The following is a 20,444-nucleotide window of genomic DNA, read 5'->3' on the forward strand; positions in this document are numbered from 1 at the left end:
TACATTTATTTTCGAATTGATTTTTAAAAGAATAATCAAGAATAGTTATGATATTTTTGCAAAAAGATTAGGCAAGTAAATTGTAGAAAATATAATATAATGATAGTTATATATTCTTTAAGTAGATGATACATGATACAAGATAATTAGGCCAGCTTTGAATCTAGCAGTATTTTAAATAATCGCAATTCAATTTCAAATACATTTTTCACTTGACTTAGAATAAAAAAGTAATATCTACTTCATTTTTAATTGTAAATTACGACTACAATCATATTAAAACATTGTTAGTAATGAAAAATTACAAATTTCAAATTATCATAACACTTTTAGTAATTTAATGTAAGTAATAGATCATTTAAATTGTTATTTTGTACGCACATTTAATACTTTTATATTTTTAATTGAACTTGAATATATATTAATAATCGTTATTCCTACGTTATTATTTATTATATATAGTGTATAGAGTATAGACTGTATAAAATTTGTCTATTTTACCATTTTGGAAAGAAAAATATTAGTAGACAATATATTATTGAAATAACTTATAAATATCGATATTTTTAATTACGGAATAAATAAATAAAAATATATATTAGAGGTCTTTGTCTTCCAAGTATAAAGGTACCTACATTTACATCATAATAACTGATGAGTAACAAGAAACCATATTTTAATTGTCCCTTGATTTCATGTAGTAATAAATTATTCTGAGTATTTCATTTTCTATTTAAAATATTACTAAGTAATTAAACGAAGTAATTAGTGAATTGGTTTTCAGACGTGCTTCAGATTCTATAAATATTTCTTAAAGATATGTGTATTAAAAAACAGTATTTATGGTTATCATTTCACTACTAAAATAATCTCATGAGAGAAGACCTTAATATACATTTGATCTTATAAAAATAAAATGAAAAAAAATCATTAAGCATTCGACTCTTTAAGATTATGGAGTTTGGCCAGTTGTCCAGGTTCAAGTTCTGAAGGCAAACCTGCAGCATCGGTGGGCTCGTCGGATTCCAGCATTTTCAGATCGTATTCAGACTCTTCTGGTATTGTAGCCGGATAATAATCACTGTCTACACTCATACGATGCTCTTCTTCTAATTTAGATTCCTGTTTCGATTCAGATAGATCCTCTGAAACTGGTTGTTCCACTTCAGCTTCATCTTTGGAGGATTCTTGACCAAATGGTTTTTCTGATTCTTCCTTCATTGGTGTAGCTGCAGTGATAACGATTTGAGCAACTCCAAGTCCATCCGTCGAAGGTGCTGGTGGTGGAGGAGCATCCGGAGGCCCAGAACAATCATTCTGAATATAAAATTTATAATTTGATTAAACTTTGTGAGATATAAAATAGAGATTAATTTGATTTTTAATATAGGTAGATACTGGTTAACCATACATTTTATTATATATATTAATTAATGATAAATACCAGTAGAATAATTATTTAGGAATTAATCGTTTTATTAATTACAAAATAAGTTAAAAAATTACCTCATTTTCAATAAATAATTGCGGCACACCAGGAACTATACATTATGTGTAAAAAATAGTGGATTAAAATTTGAACAAAATATTGACTCATTGAAAATATATACGTACCGGTTCTTGAATTGCTATTGAAAGACTCATCTTCTTCCGAAAACTGCGTATCGTAATGTTCTTGTTGATTTTGAGTTAATTCCATTGAAAATTCGTTCGATTTCTTTGGAACTAGAACCAAAAATACATTTAAAAGATATCATAATTATTATTATATTATGCCTACTATTATATTTATTTTGTTTAAATGATTATAGTTTTTCCAGGTTTACTTCTAAATAAAATTTATATTTTGAACACTTGAAAATTCAATTTCAAATTATTTTTGATGTGAATTTAAGTATGATTTATAAAATTAGGTTTTAGTAACATTAATATTGACTTATTAATTTAAACGATAACAAAAAAGTAATGACTTAACATTCACTACATTGTTATGAAACTTACGAATTTTATTTTAAATACATATAAGTAAACATAAAATAAACTATTTATCATAAGCACATTGTTATTTTTTATATTTAAATTGTAATCATGTTGTAGTGTTACAAAATATATATTTTATAAATGTTTATAGTGTACTTAAGATGTTAGTATATATAATACAATGTATATATAAAGTAGGTCAGTATATAATGAAACTGTACTCAGAGTAAACGAAACAAAATGGGAATTACATGTTGATAAAATTGGTCTTCTTTAATTATTTTATAATATACGTTACATACCTTCTGGAGCAAAACTTCCAGGAGGACCATACTCTCCAATAGGAGTAGGTTGCGTGACAATCACTTGTGTTGGAAATAAATGTGTGGGTAATTCGGGTGGTGTTATCATCGGTGGCGGTGGTGGTGGTCCGCTTGTAACAAACTCTGGATGATCTTCATTGGAAAAATCACTATCTCCATTTTCAGACGTTGGTGTAGGTACCAGATCACCATTTTCGTAACATTCTTTAACTAAGCAAGATGGAAAGTGTCCTATCTTATTACCCAACTCACCTACCCACCATCCATCATCTACATGTGTAGTTTTATCTAATACTTTGATGATTTGACCTTCTTTCATACCTAGTTCTTCGTGATCATTCCCGTCATAATCGAACAAGGCTATACAATATGACGGGATTTCAATTATACCTAAACAAATAAAGTTGAAATTAAAATAAAAATCAATTTATTCATGATTAGTTATCACTTAATACTATGAACTAGTTAAACATTACATTTTTTTATTATATACTATAAAGACATTACTACCTCCATCTTTCTTTTCCCATACTGTAGTTATGCTTTTTTCCGATGATTGTTCCTCAGTTTCGATATCTTCATCAGATTGACATTGTTGTAATTGAGTGGACGCCTCGTCGTTAACCATATAATCCACCGAAGAAAAACTAATCTGGGAACGAAGTTGGTAAGTTGTTGGAGTATCGTGTGTTTCTGGTTCACACGTTTCTTGTTCAATATCCAAATAGTTTGATGGTACGTATCCTACTTCGCCTTTATAATTTCTAGCTTTCGACCAACCGTAATTGTCACTGTCTACACTAAAAACTTCAAGCTGCTCGTTTTCCACAATACTTAACTCATCAGGATGTTGAGCCTAAAATATTTATTATCCAAATTACATTATAAATACAATATGATTTTTAAAATATTTATGAAATTCTATTATAATATAAAAATATAAATCGATTATAATTATAAAATAATAAAAACCTTTTGAAAACTAAAACATTCAAAATATAAATTAGTTTTATTTTTCTAAAATAAATGTTATTATTTTCTACAAATTTTATCCATTTTGGATTCCCATCTAATGAATCTATGGATTTCGTCAGATACTATATAAAATACTTACCTAAATATTACTTGAATCAACATTAAAATAATAATAAAAGCTACAAAAAATAATAAACTTATTTTATTTCATGATACAATGAGGATTACATTTAGAATATATACGTTTTATTAAATAACGTTTTAATTTATAATAATTTTTTTTTATCCTACTACTCTTGCATCCTCTAATATTTACCCCCTATAATCAAAATAACGGAAATATTTACAAGCATATAGAGTTATGTAAAATAATGAACAAGGAATCCTACTATAAAAGTATAATACTTTAAAATAGTAGTTAATTTTTATAAAATTCATAATAATAATACAACATCTATTTTTATACAAATTATTCTAACTTATTTACTATAAAATCTAGAATAATCCTTTAAATATTTCTGTTATAATTCATATTAAAAATTTAAATTATCTATTGGGATTCAATTATATTGTTTAACTTACAGTATAAGTATACAATGCAGTACATTTGTAGACAGGACCCTCGGGTTCTTCAGGGGTAGATTGAGGAAACATCGTTTTATCTTCATTATCACGCGTATCTTCCCAATTAACTTGTGTTGGATCATCCCAACCTGCTGTCAACTGTTCAATTCGTTGTCGTTCTTTTTCCACAAGAGCTAATAAAAAATTAAAAAATTTTAGGATTTCTTATAATTAAATATAAATATACATATAATATACATATACAGGAGAGAACAATTTTTATTAAAACACTTCTACTTAAATATTTTTATTGTTTTCATTGAAATCATACTATATTGTAAAACGAAATAATCTTTTTTGATTATTTCTTAAGTATTATCGATGTTTGATAATTTTTTATATCAAAAATATTTATATTTACAATTAAATCGCAATAATTTAAACTAAACTTGATTTTGATTTTATTATTTTTAATTTCTGATATGCTTATGATATAATTAATAAAATACAAAACAATTAATTATTTTTGTTAATCTTATTATAAATCAATTAATTCAATTAACATTTGTTAATCTCGATTGTAAAATATAAGCAAATATTTAATACTAATTATTTATAATAAACAAAATAAATAATATAATACCAAATCAGTATAATTAAAATAACTTAATTTAATGTAATTATTTACCCCAATCTTTATCCATTTCAGCCGAATCCGGTCGTTCTTCTTCATCTTGAGATAATGACTGTGGTTGATCCGAAGGTACTGGACTATCAGAAGGTCCATCGCCATAATCTTCACTATCATAATCTGATGTCATAGCACTAGTTGTAATTCCATCAGCTGGTAAAGAAGATGTACTATTTGATCGTTGAAGTTCAGTATTTATATCACCCATATCTGCTAGCCATTCTTCCACATTTACTATAGTATAAGATAATTATATAGTTAATACCTAAGTATTCCAATTACGTAGCAATTTTAATTTTGATTATTTCAAAGTTTAATAAAAAACTTAATAACCCCCAAATCAAGATTTCTATAGATTTTTAAATAAAAAATATGTATACCATTCCCATCTCCGTTTTTCAAACACTCAATACGAGATTCGGCTTTAGCTTTAGCTATCTGAAAAATAAGAATAAAATCAAACATTAAACAAATACAAATTCATATTTTAAATTTATAATTCAAATTTCTATATATATTCGATCTATATATATATATAGATAGTTTCTATTTCTAAAATAAGTGACACTATTAGACTATAGTGACTATATTAAAAGAACCAAATTTCTTTATGATTCAGGTTGAATTTTTGATGTTTAAATATTCGCTAAAAAAAAGCATTTAAAATTTAGAAAAATCGAAATTTTCAAAAGTCTTTAAACAGTACAAACTACATAAAGATTTTTTGAAACCAAAAATATATTCTCGACTACATAACTAACTTTTGAAAATCTATATCGTTTGATTTTCCGCAATATTTAATCGTGATATCAAGAAAAAAATTTAAACATCCATAGGTACATATATCAATATATCGATTTCTATATTCAAATTTATTTATATTACTACATCAATCCAGAAATCAGCTAACAGCACAAGTTTATAATTAGTCATTATTAATAATTATTAATTAATATACGAATAGTAAACAAACAACAACAATGTTAATGAATTAAATAAATTAATATATTAATAATATAATACAATAACCACTTAACATCAGTACAAACACTAAAAACTACTCCATTGTCACTGGTCAAATTATATATATTTCCATTATCAGGTGCTATTTTTAACCGGATCCAGAAATAAATAAAAACCCATGAATTATTAATATGATATTATTTAGTATAATATAAAATAGTGAAAAATATACTCAATTATCGATATCAACTATACAAAAAAAAAAGTTCACGATATCAATATCGTTGAAAAAACCTATTAAATAATACTTTTTAATGAAAATTCATTGAAATACCCGATTTCATTAAAATGTAATTTTGTAATGCTTCCTATAAAGCATAGATATATTTATTCAATATTTCATAAAAATGTAAAAAAATTAAAATATTTATTGAATATACAATATTGGGTATATATATATATAAATATTTAATTACGTATTAAACATTTATATTTTTTAAATATTTTAAATAAATTCTTATTACTTGAAACAAGTTCAACATGAAAAATCAAATATATACTCAATATTATATAAAGTTTTTACTAGAAATATTTAAATTCTAATTATATATTAATAGTATTTTAATCGATATGATTGATAAATGTATAAATGCATTGATGAATAAATAAGTTATAAATAATTTATACAACTTTTCAATAATTTTTAATATTAATTAAATTTTATAATAAAAATTAAACATGTGATAGAATTGAAAACATTTTGTCTAGTTAAAATAGTACCAGTTCTTAATTTATAATCTTTAGAACACGAAAGAAACCTAATATTATTATAATATCATTATAATATTAAAATAATTAGGTTTGTTATTCTATGAGTATTGGTATATCTGCAAATTATTCATGAAATATTTCATTAGTCACTTATAGTTAAGATATACTCCAGTTATTTCAAAACATTTAATTTTTACTAGAAATATTACTATTCTGAATTGGTGTTAACAGTCAATATGTGAACGCAAGAATATTTTTAACAGAATTTGTAATATTTTAGTAACTTTTAGTTATAAGTAATAAGACTTTTCAAAAAAATTACTAAAATTAATATGTGATTGCCTCTAGGATCTAAGAAGTAAAAAATATACTAGAATAACTTAATTTGTATTGTGTTGTAATTTATTTATCCAATTCGTTAAATTTTATATAATCGTTTGCACTATAATATGGAAACCAATTATCAAATTTATCGATGGAAATCATAATTAATTTTTTACTAAACCATCTATATTAAATTATTGGTCTATAGACTTAATTATAATTTTTATGATTTTGATAATACTGACGATTTTAGCATGAATGAATAATTTATTTCACTGTGATACCGTACCGATAATCGTTAAATAGGTAAATAAAGAACAAGACTCAAGTGTATCATAATGATTGTAGTAGCCCTAATAAAAATAAAAAATCTCACAATAAATCCTAATGTAAAAAGGAATTTTAATTGTTACTTTAATTATTTATCTTTTCTACTTACTTCTGATCTTCGAATGCTATTTTTCAGAGAATCTATTTTTGTTTCCAAATCAGGACCATTTGGATCATTAGGATCGTTCTATAAATATAATATGTTTAAATTTATATAGAATAATTAAATTAATATATATTTTATATAAATATACTGATATAACTACGGTTTTGTGAATTGTATATCAATAATACATTTATAGCAAAAATATATTTCAATATTGAAACAAAGATTAATGAAGAATACATTTATAGTTAAAATTTAGAAATTGTAATAATTGTAAGTAATATTTTAGATTTTGAAAAATTAAATCATTTATCGGGTATACAATATTGTTTTTAAACCGTATATTTATATTGAACCCCGGTTAAACAGTTATTAAAACCATATTTATACTATATGAGAATATTTATGTTTATATATTTATATTATAATTGTAATATTATATTTGTTTTAGATGAGAACTATAAAGACTAGTAAAAACATTTGAACAAGGTTATAACTTATAAGTTAATAACAATAACACACGCACACAAGTTATGCAATTTTTTGCACTTAATTTAATTTGTCCTTAAATAAATATATATGTATTAGGGTGGTCCTTATTTTTTGAATCGAAAAATTTGATGAGGAGTACCCCAAATTTTGTTCTATGTATTAAAACAATAACTATGACAAAGTTTGAGCGTGACAAGTTTACCCCTTCCCGTACCTCAAAGGGGTTGAATTTTTATTAATTGGGGATGAATTACCATTTTTTGCATTTACTCTCTTAAATATTGATGTTACGCAAAAAACTTTAAGTACTATTATTGTAGCTATATGTATTTACTAAATAAAAGTTTCTCATAAATATGTTGTGAGGTTGATGGTTATCCGTTAATTTAAAAAAAAAACTGGTCAAAGTTAATGTCTTAGGAAATTTCATAAGTTTTTAGTTTTTGACCTCTAATTTCTGCAATATTTATGTTATGCAAAAATCTCTAAGTACTATTGTTGTAGCTATATATATTTACTAAATAAAAGTTTCTCATAAATATGTTGTAAGGTTGATGGTTTACCGTCAGTTAACAAGAAACCGGAATGTTTAACGATTCGCCCTAATTTTATTATTTTTTGTTTATAAATAATTTTAATTTTGTTTTTACAATAAATCGATATTTTTGATGACGATAATCAGTACATTGATATTTGTCCTCCGATAACATAATATTTAGACTATTAGTTGTGTATTTTTAGACTATGAAACCACAAACACATTATATCTTTGACTTATCGCATTTTTATCTACGAGCCATAGCCAAATAGTATTTCATAATAAATTGAAAAAAGTGATTAATAAAACATAATATTAAATAATATTAAATTGCCATTATCCGTCAAACTGTCGGTTTATTTAGACGTCCAGTGTTCACAATTGTGTCATAAGTTAGTGCGACTTTTCTACACAAAGTGTTATACGTTTCTTTTTTTTCTTTTTTACGTTTGATTTAAAAATGCCTCGTCAGTATATTTTCCTTTTAGGTAATATGGTTAATCAAATTACTGGAAATAAATTACCATCCAATGGAGACTGCCTTCGGGTATTATTTCATAACATGCGTGTTGTAAATTTAAATTTAAATGATAGTTCGGGCCTTGTTGCTGATGAATGCTTATTGTTTTGGAAAAAGGCAAGAATACCTACTCAACATCATTGTGATGTAGTTCGAAAAATAAAAAATGTATATGAAAGTTGGCGAAGCTTAGATAAAAATAAAACAAGAAAGTCTGCAACACAACAGTACAATGAAAAAAAATTTCAAAACTCATTAAATAATTTGTTTGATATTGCCCACAAAGATGCTTTCAATATAATTAAAATTGAAGAAGACAGGCAGTTTCTAACTTTACAAAGACAAGAAGGTCGTGTTGGGTATATGATAGGTGTGGACAAAAAATTATGTGCAGTTGAAGAACGAAGATCTGAGCGAGAGCAAAGGAGAGAATTGTTCAAGCAAACAAACATCGATTATGGAACCGGGTAAATTAATTTTGTCATTAAAAAAAAAAAAATTATCTAATGATTTTTAACAATAATTTACCTAATATACAATATAAAATTGACTATATCTATTATTTTTTTTTTCAGCCCAACTAACAGTGTTGATGTTGTGGAGAGTATATCAAGCGATGATGAACGTGATGTGCTTAACTCTAAAGATTCCGAAATTTTTGAAAGTATTACAATGCCAGTGAAAAATAAACGAGGTAGGAAAGAAATTATGAATAGTCATTTAGCATCAGCTTTAGACAAATGTAAGGTTAGTGACAGGGATGCAGTTCACTTATTAATAGCATGTGCCGAGGTATTTAATGTAGATGTAAAAGACTATGCGATAAGTCGCTCTTCAATTAAGAGAGCTCGTGAAAGTTTTCGTTACCAAATATCTTCCGAAATTAAAACAGCGTTCCATCAATTAAACTTAAATTCTGTAGTTGTTCACTGGGATTCAAAAATACTTCCTAATTTGATTGGAACAGAAAATGTAGATAGATTACCAGTTATTATAACAGCACCAAACGTAGAACAACTTCTTGGAATACCACATTTGTCATCTGGTACCGGAAAGGAAATTTCTTCTGCAGTGTATGACACATAAAAGGATTGGGATATGTTGGAAAAAATGCAAGCGTTTGTTTTTGATACAACGGCATCCAACAGCGGCAGATTAAATGGATCATGTGTGCTATTAGAACAAATGTTAAACAGGCCAATAATGTTTTTGGCTTGTCGGCATCACATATTTGAAATTATTTTGCAATCAATTTTCTCATACTCAAAACTTACAATAATGTCCGGTCCCGATATTCCAATTTTTAAACGTTTTAAAAATAACTGGAATCAAATAGATACAACTAAATTTAGTACTTGGGTAAGTGATATTGGGGTCAAAAAAATATTGCATAAAGTAGTCGATGATGTTATAATATTTTGTAAAGATACCTTAAGCCAAAATCTACCAAGGGATGATTACAAAGAATTTTTGGAATTGGTAATAATTTTTTTGGGTGGGGTACCACCTAAAGGTATTCATTTTAGACGTCCAGGAGCTTATCATCTAGCTAGATGGATGTGCAAGGGAATATATTGTTTGAAAATATACATTTTTCAAGAACAATTTAAAATTACGAAAGCAGAAATTTCTTCGTTAAAAACTATTTGTTGTTTTATTGTAAAATGCTATATCGAGTTTTGGTTTAGGTCTCCTAATGCTATTGAAGCCCCTTATAACGATGTACTTTTTTTAAAAAAACTTGAAGACTATAAATCTGATGATAAGCGAGTGGCTGAGATCGCTATGAAAAAATTTATTAATCACTTATGGTATCTTGGAGAAGAAACCGCTTGTTTTTCGTTATTTGATGACAGGATTGATAATCAAATAAAAAAAACAAATGGCTAAAAAACTACTAGAAAATGACGAGCTTAAGGACGATGAATTTACCACAGATATACAAAAAAAATATGTATTAAAAATTGGCGATGTATCACAATTTCTAAAACAGGACTTACCACTTGAATTATTGACGCATAAATCGAAAAATATATTCCAAAGGTTCAAATTAAGCATTGATTTCTTGCAACAAAATCCGGAAATTTGGCCAAATATTGATAGTTATAAAAAGGCCAAGAATATTTTACACCATATGAGCGTCATAAATGATGCAGCCGAACGTGGAGTCAAATTGATGGAAGATTTTAATACCAAATTTACGAAAAAATGAAAATCAAAAGCAGTATGTATTGAAGGTAAGTTATATGTTAATAATTTACTAAAATAACTAGTGTCACTTAAGATTTATTTTTTTAGGTAGTACAAGAATACCGTAAAAAATATCCAGGCCATAGTAAAAATATGTTGACCAAAGATGCAATAAAATAGTAAAGTTACTATATTTCTATCCTTTTTTTTCTTCTTTTTTTAATGTAAAATGTTAAAAATTAAATAATAATAGTATAAAAATGTTATTTTTATATTTTATATAAAAAATGATTGTTTCAAAAATCGTCAAGAAACCTTATTAATATAGCATAGTACGTTCTATAACAAAATGTATGTAGGATTTTTGAATAACTTTAAAATTTAAGAGATAAGAGAAAAAAATAAAAATTATGAAATTTCCTAAGACATTAACTTTGACCAGTTTTTTTTAAATTAACGGATAACCATCAACCTCACAACATATTTATGAGAAACTTTTATTTAGTAAATACATATAGCTACAATAATAGTACTTATAATTTTTTGCGTAACATCAATATTTAAGAAAGTAAATGCAAAAAATGGTAATTCATCCCCAATTAATAAAAATTTTGAGGCACGGGAAGGGGTAAACATATCACGCCCAAACTTTGTCACAATTATTGTTTTAATACATAGAACAAAATTTGGGGTACTCGTCATCAATTTTCAAAAAAAAAAAAAATTGACCTCTATAGTTAAGGACCACCCTAATATGTATATATAATAAATATAACAAATATCACAGAGTAATAATGACATATTAATATAAATTTGAAGCCGAATAATCTTATATAAACATTAGATAAATAAAATAACACATAATATTATAACTTTAACAATTTAATTACCTTTTGACCAGATTCCCTGAGAGCTTGGAAGACTTGAAGTTTTCTAGTATTTTCTTTGATATTATTCGTTTCTCTAATTATTCGTGTAGCCCATCTTTTTGCTTCTTGACTAAGTATAGTTACTACTCCTCCGTGATCTGCTGTTATGTGATCTATACTATCACCATCACAAGGTTCAAACTGGTATTGAACATGTTGTTTTAATACAGGGTAGAAAAGGTACACACATTGCATGTTATATTCTCGACTTAACTATATTTTTTTAATCAAATTCGCATGTTAATAAACAAGACTATAATTAGTTAAAGTAATTAAATTTCTCGTTAATAATAACTTACTTGCTGTGCTTGGTGTCTGACTTTTTTAAATGAATTATGAACGACAGTACATGTAAGAAGCTCAATTTTACTTAGTAACGCCAAATATTCTTGTACTTTCTCATAAACATTATGCTCCATAGTCTATCCATTCAATTTATACATTAATTTCAAAATAAATATAGTAAGAATAATAATTATTAAAATAATTTAAAATCAAATCTATTCTAAGAAATTCATCATAAAAATTAAAATTAAATTTTTTCTAAAATTCAAAATAAAAAAATGTATTTAATAATTATATTTGTAATATTTATACTATAATGAATTATAAATACAATAAATAGATAAGTGTATTTTATTGAAAACAAGCAGTCCATTTCTCTCTACATAAAATTTAATAATCGTTATTATATTTAAATATTTTTTCATTTGAAATCGAAGTTAAGAGTAACTATTTAAAATATATTTACAACAATAATTAAAATATTTATATTATTATAATATACCACATAAGTAGAAAGATTTACTCACATTCATTACATTTTGAAGGTCAACCAAAAAATAACGTGTTTGATGAGCGTTAGCGGCTGCAAGACTTAATAAATAATCATTCCTGGCTCCCGAAGATTTCTCTTCCAAAACCTCCCTTCTGGAAGATACCTAAATATTAAGTGTATTGTGATAAGTTAATATAAAAAGTATGAATAGTTAATACTCAATATTAATATTGGTTCTCATGTTTTGTCTTTTAAAATATTGAAATACAAAACATTTATATTTACCTTCACACTGTTTTTTTGTAAAGACGTGATTGATTGGAAGAATGAACCTTTTTTTTTCTTTAATCTGTAAAGAGTATATTGTCCGTTGTAATATTAAATTGTATCGTGATTAAAAAAGAATATTTATAATTTATTAATAAATTAATATAATAATATATAAATTATTATTAATCAATATTTTTAGTACAGACTAAATAAAAAAAGGTCAAGATTTTTAATACCAATCAAATTTGAAGTAATATAAATAATTGATAATTTTACAGAATTTTATTATAAACATTATTTAAATTAAAAGTGTCATAAAAAAGTGTAAGCTTTCTTACTTTTCAATTCAATAAAAATCAATGACTAAGGGATATAATGGTTTAAAAAATATAAATTATAAAATCAAAACAGAAAAAAATATTTTTAACTGAAGTTTTGAGTCTTAAAAGATATATCAATCTATAAAGAACAAAATAAAAGATGATTTATAGACAAGGGTAAAGTATATAATATAAAACAATATATTTACCTATATATTATTAAGCAATATTTTTAATAGATAAAATTAAAATAAGTATTTTTTCGATATATATTTTTATATTTTTACTGCATAGACATTTTCCCAACTAAAAAATTTATTTTAATTTAAAATATATATATATATATATACGTTTCAATGAAATATATTAAAGAATTAGAAAAATTTAAAAATTATATTTTTAAATATTTTAAAATTTTAAAATAATATTTACTTTTCTTCTATGTCTTTAGCCTTGTCTCTCACTTCATGGGCACTTTGTTCTTCGTCGAAATAAAACTTTTTCGTTTTATCTACATCTTGGACGGAAGATTGAAGCTCTTTTTGTACCAGTGCTAAATGATCTGTGCACTATAATAATGAAAAACATCATATTTGAGTCTTGAATAAATTATTCTGAAATTATATTTATATACTTTATCGATATACATATGATAATGTAGTAGGTGAATTATTTAATTTAAATTAATTATGTATAAATATTTAGCATAATTTTATTTAAATTTGTATTAAGAATACTTCCAAACTATTATTACTATTGAGCTAAATATACAATAATATGAATAACAAATTTGGACCACATAGTCTTAGTTTTTTTTTTTTATTAAATATATGAATTTTGTATATATGACTACATTACTTAGTTAAATCTATAAATATATAAATTTATGCATATATACATATTGGATATAACTAATATTAACTGCGAATACTTTTAAAAATTAATAAAAATAAAGTCACATATTTTTTTTGCAATCTGAAGTTTATGCGCCCGGAGAACTTTTGCTTCATCGTTTATTTGGTTTTGTAATACTTCGATAGCTTCTAAACGTGCCTTTGCAGCAGTTTCGTTTTCTTCTAGCACGGTTCGCCAAACATTCCACATATTCCTTAAACCATTTAGAAATCATTTAGTTATAAACTAAAACAACATCTAATAGATATTTATAAATAAATAAGTATAAAAATAAGTAAGTAAGAAGTATGAGTATAAGAAAATAAAAATTATAATACTCGAGCATATATTTTTTTCAAATTATAAATATAATTTTATAAAAAGTAGTAAAATTAATATAGACCTATGTTCTAAAGATAATTAGATAAAATCCAGGTTTTGAAGATAGAAAAAAAATTTCAAAAGATTCTTCATTTGGCCACTCCAGAGAATACGCGTCTATTAATTCCTCAACTATCTCAGGAACACCCTGTTTAATGGTGTATGTTCAAATTTAGGTTTTTTGAGATTAAGGAATTCAGATGCGTTGTTTGGAAGTGTACAGACTATGGCCATTTCCCTATTTTAAAAAATTTAAAAACTCGGCAATTATTTGTCCGATGGTCGCTAAAATCAGTAATTTTGTATTTTGTAAATTCGTTTATATTCTCTTTTAAATACATTAACGTTTAATTAAAATTATAGGAAACACTTGCTTCTCGGCTGATGACGATTGATATTACGCGAAATACTTATGCTCGATACCTAGAGAAATTCTAAAATAAATATACATGGATTTAGAACAAATTGTTAATGTTGAAAATCGATAGCATTTTCCAAATATTATGAAGTTGGCAATTTTTTCAGTTGCTCCACCTATCAAAAATTAAAATGACATCCTAGTAAAATTGCAATCTTTTCAATTGTACTTTATTTAGAAATTGCATTACTTAAGTCTATGATGTATAACAATACAAATATTTTAAAACCAACAGTTTTTAATTGTTTTTAATCAGTCTACTAGTAAACTTTAAATACCGACTTAAAATTACTAACTGCATAAAAATTAAAATGTATAATTAAAACTCTTCTGTAATAGTTAATGTAAAACATTAAAAAGACAAGAGGGTTATACTTATGTCTCCTAAGTATATATGATAAACAGTTAAGTGCGACTGAACGATGCGTGGTGCGGGTCATGTTGATCAATTCGGCCAGTTCTAAACTCGAACAAAAGGTAAAATCACCTATTACAATACGTTAAATTATATTTTTATAAATTTTCTTAGTTATTAAACATATAATTTCTTTCTCCTGTGAAAATAAACATGATAAATAATATAATAATTGATCTATTTATTTAAAGATTTGTACTACGAAAATTACCATACATGCACATAAGTATCTATAAGTACATTTTTAAAAATCAGCATCTTCAAAGAATAAATATTAAGTTGCATTTTATTTCATTTTTTATTTCCTATCAAACTATGTTAATATGCTACAACGTGATGCATATAAATTTTGTTAATATATATTTATTAAATATCAACGTCTTAAGTAGGCTCTAAACATTTATCATTTATTTTTATTTATTTTATTTATATTTACTTTATAAATATAATAAATATTAAGTACTATAAAAGTATTTTTATTACATTATTGACTAAACATCAGACAGTGTATATGTATTTTTATTACTTATATTAGTATTATCATCATTATTGTAGTCATAATTATCATGTTACCTCATAATTTTACTGAATATTGAACAAATGTCAATAAATAGAATAAAAAAAAATCTTTAAAACAAACAAATTTAAGGTATTTAAAATAATATATGTATACTTGTAACTGTTAACTTCTCCTAGGTAAAATATATTTTATACTTAGGTTATTGTATGTCTATTAATTTAATTATTTTATCAAACTTAAAATTAAATTTGTTTTTGGACTATATGAATTGTAAAAATTTTTTTTCAAAATTTGAATTTTATAACGTTGGTACAATTATAATAAATATTTATTGACTACAAATAATTATTTATAATATTTAATTTCTCTATAATATTAAAGGTTATAAGAAAAACAACAGACTGTTATAGTCTTAAGAGTATATATGTCTTCAAAATTATAAAATAAAATAATTATTTATCACTATAAATTTGAATAATTTTCTAAATATAAAAATTATATAAGAAAAAAAAAAGATACTCTAATATTATATTCAAAAATATTGATAAGCATAAAATTTATTTTAAGCATAGTAGTAAATAAAATATGAAAATTTAATACAATTTAAACTAAAATAAGTAAAAATATGGCATGGAACAAAAAAGTAATCTATTTTAAATACATTTTTGTTTTACTTTAAATATATTATCTCGCATATAAATATTTCTACAAATTAAAATTATTAAAAATTATAATTCAAAACAAAAATTAACCATACAATTATAAATAAAGTTAAATTATAAACACACGATTACTTATCTTATGCTTACCATTTTTCTTCACTGCCTTCAGTCTTAATGTCTGGTATATTAGCGATTTTTTTATTCAAAAAAGCAACAGATATTTTGAGTAATGCCTATGAAAATGATTAATTAGGATTAATAAATGTTTCATAATTTAAATTCCTAAATTTAAAAATACTTATAAACGTATACTTACATCGGAGTATGATTTCTCTATAGCAGATTTTTTTATTAGAAAACTCCTGAAAGTAATTGTACATTATAAATCACTCATACTTCATATCTATTTATATTTTTAATATATTATATTTATTATCTTAATATATTACATCAATATAATATTTTATATTATTATAAAATGTTAAAATTGATAAGATAAAAGTAAATAAACAAACAAAAATATTCGAATATCTTAAAAGATTAATGTAAACTGAATATTAATATAAAATAACAAAGTATGAAATTATAATTATTTTTCAATCATCATTATTATTAAATTCATATTAATGTAATTATTTAAAAAAAAATGTCATTATAGTAAAATAATTCACAGTATACTAACAGTATACTATCAAATACATCAATAATAATTGTCTTTGTTTAATATTTTAAAATTATTTCTTTTACGTATAATTACATAAAACCTTAAATTAATTACCTTATATCTTCCAATAAGTCACATTCATTTTGATTTTTTAAAAGTAATTTTGCAATTTGTTCTGAGTGAAGATTTTTTAAAAACTTGACATAATTCCCCTAAAACAAATTAAAAATAAAATTTAAACACCAATGAAATAATAAAATATATTTCATTTTAATAATCATATAATAATATTATATTATTATATCAAAATAAATCATTAATATTTAAAAAAATATGTAACTGCAGTGATAAAATCATAAATAATAACATGATTTTATAATAGGGCTAAACTAAAGATTTTAAATAGGTATTCTATCATTTTTTTAAATTATATTTCAATAAAAAACCTCCATTAATATTTTTTTTGTTTTATTCGATATTTAAAAATAACTTAGTATCTATAGGTAAAATAATTTCTCGTGAGTACAATATTTTATTTTACACTTCGATGTAAATAATATGTTTCGTATTACAAATAACATTATACTGAGTGCACAAAAAAAATGTTTTACCGGTAACCCACTTCATATCTTCATAACTAAGGAAAATGTAGTAGTTACATATACTATTTTACTATCTTTACATAACTTAAATGATATTTTGATAGGATTATCATGGAATGATAAAGATCCATCCAGTCTTTTGCGATAAAATCCAGAATACAGCAACAAAAATGTAATAAATGACGAGAAGTATAACAATAATAACTACGATTCACAGAAAATTTACTACATCCGACAATACGTATAGTCAAATTATATTATAAAATCTTATATCATTATAAGACATAAATTAGTCAAGTAGCTATATATTTTACATCAATCACGTTATTTATAAAAAATAGTAATTATTATAAGTATGAATTCATAATTTATGTACAGGATGAAAAAATTTTCTTCTCTGTATTATTCATATTTAGCGAATTCTTATATTCCAATGCAAATGAATATATTTATTTTTGTTAATACAAGATTGCCATTCTTTTTCAAATTCTAAAACAAGGTCTCGGACTAAAATAATAGGAAAGACGATTATAAATATTAATACAATTTTACTTGAAAAATACTGTTCTAAAATTATATGTGACGTTATTTTATTATTATAAAAGATTGTAGTGTCAAGACCGTATAACATAAAATAATTTGTGAATTTTTACTGATAATATTATTATTTTACGTTTATTTTTTTGAAATATTGTTATATATATTAGTAAAGGAATATTTTACATTCATGAAAAAACAATTATTTATTTTTTAATCTATAGAGTATGTATTTTATTTAAAATAATAAGTCTCAATATTTGAATATTAGTTTTTTTTTATTTAATTTTTTAGTTATTTTAGTTTAAATATTTTTTATAGTACAGCAACTGAACTATGAACAAATCCTTTAGGAAAATCAGTTGAATATTATAATGATTGAACAAAGTTAAATTTTACCTCACATCGCTGTGAAAAAAAAGAAAATCCAAAGAGTTCAAAACAAAAAAAAAGCATGTTTAGGAGTGAAGGAGAAATATATACATACGTAATTTTTTTATTTTAATACTTTACGCCTTGCGAGAGGGGTGACCTAACGATTTGAAATATGACACACCACGCACGGTTAATGAAGGCAAATGGATTTTCGACGAAATATTAAAGTCACAAGAACATTTATGATTATTATCGTCACCCGAACAACGTGTGCAGTTCGCACGCACGAGCATCATTAGTTTTAACTATTATGTGCGCAAATAATGTATATATTACGCACATAGAATAAGATAGAATTGAAAAATGAATAATGAAAAATAAGAAGCACATACACGTAGTATAATTCTTTGGGCATTATCACGCATTGTTTAACACTAATGTATCTGATCACACACCCGAATCCTCATGAACTCCGGTAAACTTAGGTATTCGACGACTTTTGTGATTAACGAGCAGAACATTTTAATAATATTGTTATAAGAAAACAATTGGAAAATACTAGAAGCTAAAATTCTTTTCTCGTAACAATTAAATAATTTTTACCTTTCTGGGAGGTGGTTGCATCTCGCAGCCAACAGACACAAACGATAACGGCTTCAACGGCTGCTACTGTAGCAGAACGGCCACACCAAGGAGACGATAACACGAATAACTCGGAATGGTATAATTTATGCACCGATTTTTAAATACTATTATTATTATTATTATTGCTTTTATTATCGCTGTATTCTCTCCAAGTGGAATGAATACGGCGCGTGCAACGCCACCCCGACGACGACGACGACGACGACGACTGGCGCACGACCCTCTTCGTACGCGTTTTTTTCTTCCTTCCTCGTATCGTCTTCGTTTTTCACTAGGAACCTTTTTTTCCGCGGGATTCTATACCTATCAGTTTGCGTATTTTTAAATTGATTGAATTTAACCACTGTTATTATTGTTGTTATTACATTTAAACCTTGCGTCCGCAAATAACCAGTCGCGGACGGCGCATAGTGTACATTAGCGCGATGGTGTTGTCGACGAAGGAACGCAACGGTGCAGCCCAAAGTGGCGGCGAGACACGAGCGCGCGCGCGTTGCCCACACTGCTTGGCCGACGAGCTCTTTTCGTGAGCGTTCACTGCGCACGGCACGTATTCACCCTACCGCCACCACGGACCGTCACGTTATTTACCAAAAAACGAAACGGGCAAATCTCCCAACCCCTCGCGCCCTCGGAGAAAACACGAACGACCGTCACGATGCGGGTGTATTCGCACCCGAATTCGTAAGCGATTGGAATGTTAAGAAAACGGGAAAAATCGAGAGAAAACAGTCGCAACGGCCGTAATTACAATAACACGGCGGCAACGATGACGAAACGACGAAACTACCGAGTGTATAATAATAATAATAATAATAATAATAATGGTATAAATTGTACGGTAACGGTCGCGATGAAAGTCGAGCGCGCGTTCATCACTGTCGTAGAAAGTACGCGTAGGGCGGGTGGGTGGTACGTTATTGATTGTGCGGTTCTCGAACGACGGCGTATCGCGCGTGCCACACGTACGCGACCCCCGTTGTAGTCGCGCCGACCGTTCGACTGACGCGCGCGTGTGCCTTCAATCACCGTCCTCGTGTCAATAGTCGATAGTCCTTCGGTCGCGAACCATTGTCATAGTACTGTCTCCGTGGTCTTGCTTCGTGTCTTTTTCGTTACTATCGTCTACAACATAATAATAACAATATAAAACCCGGGGACAGACACCGCGAGACTTGTACGAAGCTGGTGAACACACCGAGCGAAAACGTTAGCAATCTAATTTTTTCCGTGCAGTCCTTAACCTATTTGTGGCTCGCGGACCCAT

At 25.7% G+C, this 20,444-nt stretch overlaps 1 protein-coding gene across 3 annotated transcripts; it reads right to left on the bottom strand.

Moving 5' to 3' along the window:
• Positions 1 to 436: 436 nt before the first annotated feature.
• Positions 437 to 19,985, bottom strand: LOC112682408 (F-BAR and double SH3 domains protein 2). 3 transcript variants are annotated; one of them, XM_025553001.1, is made up of 20 exons: positions 19,543 to 19,985; positions 19,136 to 19,480; positions 17,133 to 17,230; positions 16,671 to 16,716; positions 16,502 to 16,587; positions 14,028 to 14,172; positions 13,497 to 13,633; positions 12,760 to 12,823; positions 12,509 to 12,637; positions 11,996 to 12,118; positions 11,658 to 11,909; positions 7,031 to 7,108; positions 4,914 to 4,971; positions 4,531 to 4,767; positions 3,861 to 4,036; positions 2,814 to 3,159; positions 2,283 to 2,693; positions 1,615 to 1,725; positions 1,507 to 1,541; positions 437 to 1,317 (listed from the first exon to the last, which is right to left on the bottom strand). In XM_025553001.1, the coding sequence occupies exons 2-20, from the start codon at positions 19,154 to 19,156 to the stop codon at positions 931 to 933; spliced, it is 2,940 nt and encodes a 979-aa protein (XP_025408786.1). In that variant the 5' UTR covers positions 19,157 to 19,480; positions 19,543 to 19,985; the 3' UTR covers positions 437 to 930. The 3 variants fall into 3 exon arrangements, with proteins under 3 accessions (XP_025408786.1, XP_025408784.1, XP_025408787.1); XM_025552999.1 differs by having other exon boundaries at positions 19,136 to 19,985; XM_025553002.1 differs by lacking the exons at positions 16,502 to 16,587; positions 16,671 to 16,716; positions 17,133 to 17,230; positions 19,136 to 19,480; positions 19,543 to 19,985 and having other exon boundaries at positions 14,027 to 14,166.
• Positions 19,986 to 20,444: the final 459 nt, after the last annotated feature.

Source organism: Sipha flava, unplaced genomic scaffold (genome assembly GCF_003268045.1).
Source record: "Sipha flava isolate LNK unplaced genomic scaffold, YSA_version1 203_pilon_pilon, whole genome shotgun sequence".
Classification (NCBI taxonomy): domain Eukaryota; kingdom Metazoa; phylum Arthropoda; class Insecta; order Hemiptera; family Aphididae; genus Sipha; species Sipha flava.